We start from the raw sequence: 10,002 nt of genomic DNA on the forward strand, positions 1-10,002 counted from the left end.
ACTTCTTCCTCCTCCTCCACTCTGTGAATAAGCAACACCTCAGTTTCATTCTCCTTCCTTGGAACCCACTCCTTGAGAAGGTTAACACGGAGCACTCGACTCCCTCGCTGGAGACCTGGTGTAGAGACTTGATAGGTAGTAGGTCCAGTTTTCCTCAGTACTTCAAAGGGTCCCTGCCATTTTGCTAGCAACTTGCTGTCAGAAGTTGGCAACATTACCAAAACCTTCTGGCCAGGAGCAAAACTTCTGTGGCGAGCTTTCTTGTCAAACCAAACCTTTTGGTGTTTCTGAGCAGCTGCCATATGACTCTGAGCCAACTCACTCATTTGCTGCAGTTTCAGAGGGCCCCTCACATCATGGCCATAGTGGAGCTCAAATGGGGAGAAACCAGTGGGAGCCTGAGGAACCTCCCTGTAGGCAAAAAGGAGGTATGGCAACCACTGGTCCCAATCAGAGCCTTTATCATTCACAAACTTACGTAGCATTTGTTTGAGAGTTTGGTTAAAACGCTCCGTCAGGCCATCCGTCTGTGGGTGGTATGGTGTTGTCCTCATGCTCCTGATGCCCAACAGCTTATAGACCTGTTTCAAGAGTGTGGACATAAAGTTAGTGCCCTGATCGGTTAAAATCTCCTGTGGAAATCCAACCCTTGAGAAAAATTGAATCAGTGAGGAAGCCACATGTTTTGCTTTAACAGTCTTTAGTGGAAAAACTTCAGGATATCTTGTTGCATAGTCTGTGATGACAAGCATGAAGCGATTTCCAGATTTACTTTTTTCCACCGGGCCCACTACATCCATCCCAAGGCGTAGAAAAGGTGTGCCAATAATGGGAAGGGGTTGAAGTGGTGCTTTGCTAGGGACTCTCATTGAGGTTTTCTGACACTCAGGGAAGCTTCTGCAAAATAAAGCAACATCTGATCTTAAACCAGGCCAGAAAAAATATCGCTTGATGCAAGCAGTGGTCTTATACTTCCCAAGGTGGCCAGCCCAGGGAATAGAGTGTCCCAAAGTCAGCACTGTTTCACGAGCCTCCTTAGGGACAACTAACTGCTTTAACTGGCCATGTTGATGATATAAAATGCCATCTTGCAGTATATACTGCTCTTTATTTGTGTCAGATCCTACAGAGGCCTCCCTCCTAGCCTTCAGCAACAGGGCAAATAAAGTTGGATCATTCTGCTGCATTTGTCTGATGTTTGTGGGTATTGAAAAACCTAGTGGCATATCTGGAGCCACTTCAACTGAAGTCTCACCCAGTGCATGTTGAAATTTCTCACGCCTTCTTTGACTGCGTGGCTTCCGAGACTTCCCAGGTTCTGTCTGCAACTCAGCCTCGAAAAAAGGTAAAGCACTAAGTGTTGCAAAATGCTCATCTTGATTTTTAGCTTGGGCTCTGGTTACAGCCACGTTACAGCTCTGCACATCCCTCAACAAGTCATAGATGACAGGCGGATCCTCCCCCAAAACTACAGGATAGGGTAGGTTATCAGCTACCCCAACCTTCAACAGAAAGGGAGCTCCCAGCAGTGGGGTATGATTTCTCATCACCATGTACACAGCGAACTGATATCGTTTCAGAAGGGCATATACAATTAGTTGGTACAAGGTTCTTGTGCACTAGAGTCTGTGTGCTGCCAGTATCTATTAAAGCATTTATTTCATGCCCAGCAATCTTCACTGTAATGATTTTACTTGACTGCTTTATTTCAAGTTTAACATCCACATTCTGATGAGGCACAAAACACACTTGAGTTAGCTTACTTTGATTCTTAGGGCACATGGGTTTGGTGTGACCTTCTTGCCCACAGAGATAACACACTGGAGGCCTTTTTCCTGCCTTAGAAGGCTGGTTTTCTCTTAAAAAAGGCTTACCCCCACCCGTTGCTAGCTTTTGATGAGGCTGATAAGGTTGTAACCGACGTGAATCTTTGGCAGCTCTCCATGCACTGTTGCTCCATGGCTGACTCCTACTTCTGGCAGCCACAAACACGTCAGCGAGAGTAGCAGCTTCTGCAGCAGACTTCGGATTGTGCTCCTTGATCCAAACCTGAATCTCAGGACACAACATTCTCAAAAATTGTTCCAGAATAATCAGTTCACCAACTTGTTTCACAGTTTTATCTTTAGGCTGAACCCACTTCTCATAAAGTTCTTTCAGCCTTGAATATAATTCTTTTGGACTCTCATCAAGAACATCAAGGCAGCGAAATCTTTGTCGGTAAGTTTCTGGATTTATATCATATTTTTGTAAAATGGCAGCTTTTACCTTTCCATATTCCAGGGAATCATCCACATCCATGTTAACATAGGCACAGCGAGCCTTACCCGTCAGAAGAGGAATGAGATGGAAAACCCAGTCCGATTGTGGCCAACGATAAGCAGCTGCAATTCTCTCAAACGTGGTCAGAAAGTGCTCAACATCATCTTCAGCAGTCAATTTTTCCAATTTAGGATGAGGAAGGTGCACAGACTGACCTGTTGAGCTGAAAGCTGAATCCTCAGGTTGAGATGTTGCTTGAATCTGATCAATTTGAGTTGTAACAGGTGGTGGATCAGTTGATGTGGGCTCAGGGGGCGGGGTTGTCCTGGCCTGTATTTCCATCTGCAAAAGCCGAAACTGGTGTTGCAAGCTCCTAAAGCGCTGTTCTTGTTGTGCAGAAACTTCTCTCTGCTTTTTCTCCCGAACTTCCTGTTGTCCCATGAAAGCCCGAAGAATCCCAGCAATATCATGCAGAGTTGGCTCTCTGGGCTCCTCCTCATCAGTGGCTTCAGCTGCTGCTGCTGAAGCTCCTCCTTCCATTTCCTCCCTCTCTGATTGCTGGGAAGCCTCTTTGGTCTCAACCTTATTTCCTTTTCTTGGGTGCAGACCATTCTGCATGGCTCAAAAAGTTTGTTGGTGGGGGAAAAATTGCTCACACACAAAAAAAAAAAGAAAACAGAGAAAAGAGAAAAGAAAAAAAATCCTGGCTTCTCAACTCAAAATCCCACTTCTGACACCACATGTGATGGACCGAGTTAAAAAAACAGGAGGAGTCACAGGATATTAATTAGAAAAATAGTTTTTTTTTTTATTTTAACCCAAAAATAGATGACAAAAGATAAACTGAGCTCATAAAAGAGGTCAAAGAAACAAAACTGAACTCAGGCAAAAATGTAAACATACTGGCTGTACAAACAAACATAACTGACCTACAAAGAAATGACAGACAGGGGTATATATACTGGCTGATCAGACCAATTTAGACACAATAGGGGTAACTAAACAGAATACAATTACAAACAAAACAAATAACAGTACAGCTAAGTTTGACTAAACTAAAGACTCACAAAATGAAAATCAAAATCATTAAAGTCCAAATACCAATATTCACCTAAATGCAAAAACTCATCTAAAGAAAGAAACTACACATTCCCCCGCCAGCAAGGACCAGTGGTGCAGTCCAATCAGCATCCAAATTTGCTGAGCCCTGGCCCCCCCATCTTTTGTCAACTTCAGAGTGTGGCCATGGATTTGGCCATCACATTATGTTTCCTTAAGATATTTGGTTATAATGTGTCAGACTTTTAAAGATTTGAAATATTAATGTATCTTAAAAAAAGGCTTATCCCCACCACAAACTACAACTGTCATGATATTGACACTGATGTCTGGTCTGATTGCTCATTTCACACACCTGCATAACTCTGCCCAGTTCTCAACACCAGTTAATCTGATCCACCTGCATTAGTCTCCATTTAACGATCCTTCAGACCAGTCAGCAGTGCCGGATTATTACATTAGTGACTATGTTTTAGAACAACATATGGAAGGGTGAATCATGCTCAACTCATGGCCAAACAGTAAACTCTACTGTCAACGTGCCGAGTGAGGTTGCCTGAGGATCCAAATGCAGAGATGAGTTCTTGTAGGTTTAATGGAGAAAAACTGATACAAACACCAAAAAACACAAAAATACTGACAACCAAAACCAGCAAAGACCCAGGAAACTCACGTGGGGAGCCAGAGATGAGGAGGCAATAAACAACAAGGAACCAGCACTGAAGAACTGGGTTTGCGGGGTGGAAATAACATGACAAAATATGGAGGACATTCACAAAAAAGTCCTTTCAAAATAAAATAATTTATTAAAGGCACACTATGCAACATCTTTCAGTTAATTAATGTGTTCCATAACGTTTTGGATGATTAAATGAGTCATTTCAGGTTGAACAAAGGTATTCTCGGCCGCCCTGGTGGTCTGTGGAGGAAATACCGCACTTGCAATTGCAGGAGCCCTCGGCCCGCACCCACAGGCTCAGAAGTCTCGCGAGAGTCGGTCTTGCTTTACGGCGAGAACTGCTAAACGCCCCCAGTTAAAAGCATGCTCGTTGCTAGCACAGTGGCGATCTTTGTGCAGTTATCATGGCGGAACCAGCGTGAAAACAGCGAAAGCCCATGTCGGAGCAGGCAAGAAGAGGAAAAGGGCTCCAGACAGAGAGAGGAGTCATTCACAGGTGAACATCGGGCAAGCTTTTTCCGAATGGCAAGAGCTAAAATAAAAAGAAGGCTGCAAGGCTGACGCGGACCTCGCGTTTCTGCTGATGCGATTGTAAGTAACATTGGAATGGTTTCTCTCTCTCTCTGTGTGCATGTTCATACTTTTACTGTGTTAGTCATTCGTTGCGTTCGCCTGTCTGCTAAGCTCAAAACAACCGCGCCTGGCTTGACGGAGAAATCAAGAGAACAGCTGTGCATATTTACGACAGTGCACTTTTACTTTCGCCCTCTGGGGGGAGCCTCGCTGGAAAATCAACACCGGTTGCATAGTATACCTTTGACTAAAATCATTCAACTCCAAGTCAACCATATTTCACTAAAACACTTTTTACTATACTGTTTAAAATGCTTTAAAACCATTATCATTAAAATGATGCAATTCTTTCAGTTTGTCATGGATTTCATTCAGTGAGGTCAAATTAACTGCTAAACCAATTAAGGGCAATTAGAACATGCTCAAACCAATTCCTAATTCAAATCCAAGAGTTAAATAAAACACTCTCTGGTAAAACAATATTTTCTTAATTGACTAGCTTAATGAGAAATCAATATGATTTTGTTAATTGATTATTAGCTTTCTGTGGTTGTTCCCAATAAAATAATCAGGGTTTGGAACCCTTTTATCCTTATTAAGCTTGGCATATAAAACAATTGAGCTAGTAGCTAGTTGTAACAAGGGATCTTGTTTAAAAAAAATTTTTTGGTCATGTTTTGGCAGTCAAATGTAATGATATATAAGGTAAAATTAAGTATTATTCTTTCTATTGGTGTTTAAACCCTAGTGAAATAATGTTTGTCTTAGCTTTACAAACAACAGCTCAAGACATGTCAGCATGGGGTACCATGCTGTCACCATTAGCTTCTTGTGTCTATATATTGCTTTACACCATAGCAAACACATGACATGATCAAATTCCTCAAAATTCCAAACTGTTTAGGTATTTAGCATTCCCCAAATTTGCTCATCATGTAATCTTTGGTGATCTCCATTTTTGAGATGTGAGGCGTTTCCAATGTTCAGGAAAGCTTAGAATGTCAGGCCTGCAGCAGGTGAGCTAACCTCCTTTCCTCTAAGATGAAAGCCTGCAGTATCTAGTATCTCAAAGTTCTGTCAGTCAGAAGGATCTGAATCCTCCGGCTTGTATATATTTCAATTCATGGGGTCTCTTTGATGTGGGTAGCTTGGGATCATCTGCAAAAGAGTAGGAGGTGTATGAGGCAGGTGCGTTTTCCCTAAACAAACTGGAAACTGGGACATAACATTTCCCAGTTAGCAGTGTCTTGTGTTGATCTTCTCAGAGGTGGAATTGCATTCATTGGAGAGGAGAATACAGCGGAGCAAAACCGCACATTCTTTGAACAATGTTTAATATATCGGTCCCCAATGTCCCAAATTAATATAATGACTTGCGTATGGCATCATACTGCAAAGATCTTGTTTAATCATCAAAGAGGGATACTGTAATATTTTTATTTATATAGTGCTTCATGTCTCAGTAACATGTCTAAATAGCTAACGTGACACTCATGATAAAAAAAACATTTTTCTGTTATGAGCTCAGAAAACAGTTTGAGTCAATTTTAATGATAAACCAGTGAATCCCCAAATAAAACCCATAAACTGCTAATACAAGTGTGTCAGTCTTTACCTGCTACTTGAATTAAGCTATGAATATAATGTTATTTTCTGAAAATATAACATGACATGATGCTGAATTATTGAACATGCTGGTGTCACTTCAAAATGCAATTTTTAAGTATTATTTAATTTAATTTGTATAATTTATAATTTTTAGTAACTGAAATTGCTATTGTTGGTGTATCTCTACCTTAGAGAGACATAATCGAAAAAAAAAATCACAATGTATGATTTTTTTTAGTATTTGTTTGTATGATACAACTGCAAATAAGTATTCAAACAACTGAGAAGATCAAGGTTAATATTTAGTACAGGGGTTTTGGCCCACTCCTCCACACAGATCTTCTCTAAATCAGTCAGGTTTCTGGGCTGTTGCTGAGATACATGGAGTTTGAGCTACCTCCAAAGATTCTTTATTGAGTTTATGTCTGGAGACTTGCTAGGCTCTTACAGAGCCACACCTTGATTATCCTGGCTATGTGCTTTTGGTCATTGTAAGCTTGGAAGAGCCAGCCTCAATCCAGTTAGACCCCAAATGTCACAATACATGGCCCTCTCCTTAATACAGTGCAGTCGCCCTTTCCCATGTACAGAAAAACACCCCCAAATCATGATGGTACCAACACCCATGCTTCAGAGTAGGGATCGTAATATTTGGATGGTATTCATTCTTCTTCCTCCAAACATGGCTAGTGTAATTATGACCAAAATGTTCTGTTTTGGTCTCATCTGACCACATGGGTTTTTCCCATGACTCCTCTGGATCATCTAAACGGCAAACTTAAAGTCATAGGGAAATGGCTGTTTTAACCGTTGCCTCTCAGAATTCTCCCGAGTGGTGCCAGACTTTACACGAGTGAATAAAGTGAATCTGATTGGTCTTTTATCATCGGGGCCGGATTGTTCTGTCGGAAGCATGTTGCTAACCAATTAGCAACTTAGTCGTAGTTATGGACAGCGGAAACATACAACACGAGGAGAGTTTAGTGTCAGAGGTCATGGAGGAGTCTCCTACGTCATATTATTTTTTTATTTAGAAGAGGAAAGTAGGGACAAAGATGTTGTGGAAGAGGACGCCAGGGTGGCAGAAGCTTCATTTGGTGTAGAAGGCTTACAGCCGTACATGTTTGAGCCCTTGCCTCGCAACAGTTCTGGTAGCTCTATGACTGCCGAAGAAACACTGGGACGTAACTCAATTGGAAAGTAAAATTATTCTTATTTCAACCACTGCGTATATTAGCTGTGAAATATGATACTAGGACTGAAAAAATTTGATTGACAGATGACCATTGATATATGATTGACCGAATTTAGGTTTACAAGCTGATCTATAATTAACTGGCCTGCATAAAATAACGAAAAAAAACCCCAAAGATTTTAAGACAGGATTTTTTTAAGCTGACATTTTCTAAGTTCTGGGACAATATTGATTGATAAACAGTACATTTTTATACATGTTTAAGCGAGAATGATTCGACATTTAAAGTGGCAAGTAAGTCATATTTAAGATCTGGCATGGAGTCCCAGTCCAAGGGACATTGAAAGTCATGTTTAGCCTCTTCCATTTTCTAATGATTGCTCCAACAGTGGACCCTTTTTTCCTCAAGCTGCTTGGCAATTTTCCCGTAGTCCTTTCCAGCCTTGTGGAGGTGTACAATTTTGCCTCTAGTGTCTTTGGACTGGTCTTTGGGCTTGGCCAACAAGACTTTAACAACAGGTGCACTAGAGGGGCAACAACGAGACGACCATTAAAACAGGAATGGTTTTATAGGAGGAGGCCACTGACACATTTTTTCCCCTCCTCATCTTTTCTGACTCTTTTTCACCAGTTTTGCATATGGCTAGGGTCACTGTCACTACTGTTAGCATAAGGTACTACTTGGACCCTACAAAGGTTGCACAGGCGGTCCAACTCCTCCAGGATGGCACATTAATACGTGCCACTGCCAGAAGGTTTGCTGTTTCTCCTTGCACAATCTGGGGAGCATGGAGATGATTCCAGAATACAGGCAGTTACTCCAGGAGAGCTGAAAGGGCTGTAGAAGGTCTACAAGCCTTAAGTGGGACCGGTATCTGCTCCTTTGTGTGAGGATGAGCAGGGGGAGCACTGCCAGAGCCCTACAAAGTGACCTCATGCAGGCCACTGGTGTGAATGTCCCTGACCAAACAATCACAAACAGATTCACAAGGGTGGCCTGAGGGCCCGACGTCCTCTAGTGGGCCCTGAGGTCACTGCCCAGCACCGTGGAGCTTGATTGGCATTTGCCACAGTACACAGGAATTGGCAAGTCCACCACTGTTGCCCTGTGCTTTTAACAGATGAGAGGAGGTTCACCCTGAGCACATGGGACAGACATGAAAGGGACGGAAGAAGCAGTCGAGAACGTTATGCTGCCTGTAACATCGTTCAGCATGACCGTTTGGTGGTGGGTCAGTGATGGTCTGGGGAGGCAAATCCATGGAGGGACGCACAGACCTTTACAGGCTAAACAATGGCACCCTGACTGCCATTAGTAATCCAGATGAAATCCTTGCACCCATTGTCAGACCCTATGCTGGTGCAGTGGGTCCTGGGTTCTTCCTGGTGCACAACAATGCCCGGCCTCATGTTTTTGGGGGGTCTTTGAAATTAGCCCTCTGTAGGTTGATAATTTTCATTTCCATCAAATGATGTGGTATCCTTTTGTTCCTAACACATCACCCAGTCAATATCAGTATAAATAAACAGCATGATTTTTTTCCCCATTGAAATCTGATGTGTTTTCAAAGTGTTCCTTTTATTTTTTTGAGCAGTGTAGTAGTTGGATTCCTTCTTATTGTGTAGGGTGGACAGGTGTCTTTATCGAATAGAGTGGACAAGTGCCAACAGCCTCAAACAGGTGAATTTAATTTAAGATAATAAACGGAGTGGACTTTTTAATGCAGAATAACAGGTTGTTGAGGGTCAGGATTCTATCTGATTTGCAGCTATCACAAATAAATAATAAAAAAAAAACATATATTGTGATTTCTGTATTTTATTTTATTTTTTTATTTTGTCTCTCCCAGCTGACATGCACTTACAATGACAATTTCAGACCCCTGTTGGGATATATTGCCACAATGGAGCCCAAAATCAATTGGATGAACCATCTAAAACCATCTCCCTTTCCTTTTTCACAAAGAGAAAAAAAGATTCTCTGGAAAAGTACTTTAACTGCCCACTGTAAGAGGCGATCAGCTCACGCATGGACCAATCAGCTGATGGAGAAGGCTGATACTTCAACAGGAAATGCCCCCACGTCACTCATGGTTTAAAACCCAGAGCGTGAGCTAAATCTTTCTCTTTCCCTGGGCTCACTACCTGCAAGGAGAGGCTTGTTTCATGTGAAACGTCAGAAGAAAGCTAACTGGAAGTAGCTTTCGTTTTTCCTGCATCAAAAGTCACGGATCGCAGTGTCCCATCGTGCATAGCGGCTGTGCTAACTGGGAAACAGAAATCTCCGGAGCTGACTGCTGAGTGAAGTTTCCCCCCCTTCTTGAGGACCTCGCTATGGACATCACGGCCTATCACAAAAGGGACACCTTCTGCTGATAGTTTCCGTAAGTAAAAATCTTCCTTGACCGAAAAGCACATCAAGCCCTCTGCTGTAGCATCCAACTGACTGAAACTTTCCCGAGAGCGGATCCGGTGGTGGAGAAGACCCGCGCGGCTGGAGCCGGACCGCGTGCGCCCTGTGCTGCCGTTTTGCTAAAAAGACTTCTGCTGCTGTTACCATTTACCATTTTTATACTGACTGTATTAATTTTATGTTGATTCATTACACTGTTGTTATCATCATACC

At 42.3% G+C, this 10,002-nt stretch overlaps 1 protein-coding gene across 1 annotated transcript; it reads right to left on the reverse strand.

Annotated features, from left to right (window-relative positions):
* Nucleotides 1-486: 486 nt before the first annotated feature.
* Nucleotides 487-2,880, reverse strand: LOC119772948. The gene is made up of 3 exons (XM_038269669.1): nt 2,269-2,880; nt 1,875-2,049; nt 487-581 (listed from the first exon to the last, which is right to left on the reverse strand). The coding sequence occupies exons 1-3, from the start codon at nt 2,878-2,880 to the stop codon at nt 574-576; spliced, it is 795 nt and encodes a 264-aa protein (XP_038125597.1). The 3' UTR covers nt 487-573.
* Between the last annotated feature and the right edge of the window lie 7,122 nt (nt 2,881-10,002).

The sequence above is a fragment of the Cyprinodon tularosa genome, unplaced genomic scaffold (assembly GCF_016077235.1).
Source record: "Cyprinodon tularosa strain WSP-4 unplaced genomic scaffold, ASM1607723v1 ctg734, whole genome shotgun sequence".
NCBI lineage: Eukaryota > Metazoa > Chordata > Actinopteri > Cyprinodontiformes > Cyprinodontidae > Cyprinodon > Cyprinodon tularosa.

Coding starts and splice junctions, on each gene's coding strand:
- LOC119772948 (XM_038269669.1), bottom strand. CDS start 2,880: ATGCAGAATGGTCTGCACCCAAGAAAAGGAAATAAGGTTGAGACCAAA. Junction 2,050..2,268: donor ATTCCCTGGAATATGGAAAG/GTAAAAGCTGCC, acceptor CCTGAGATTCAG/GTTTGGATCAAGGAGCACAA.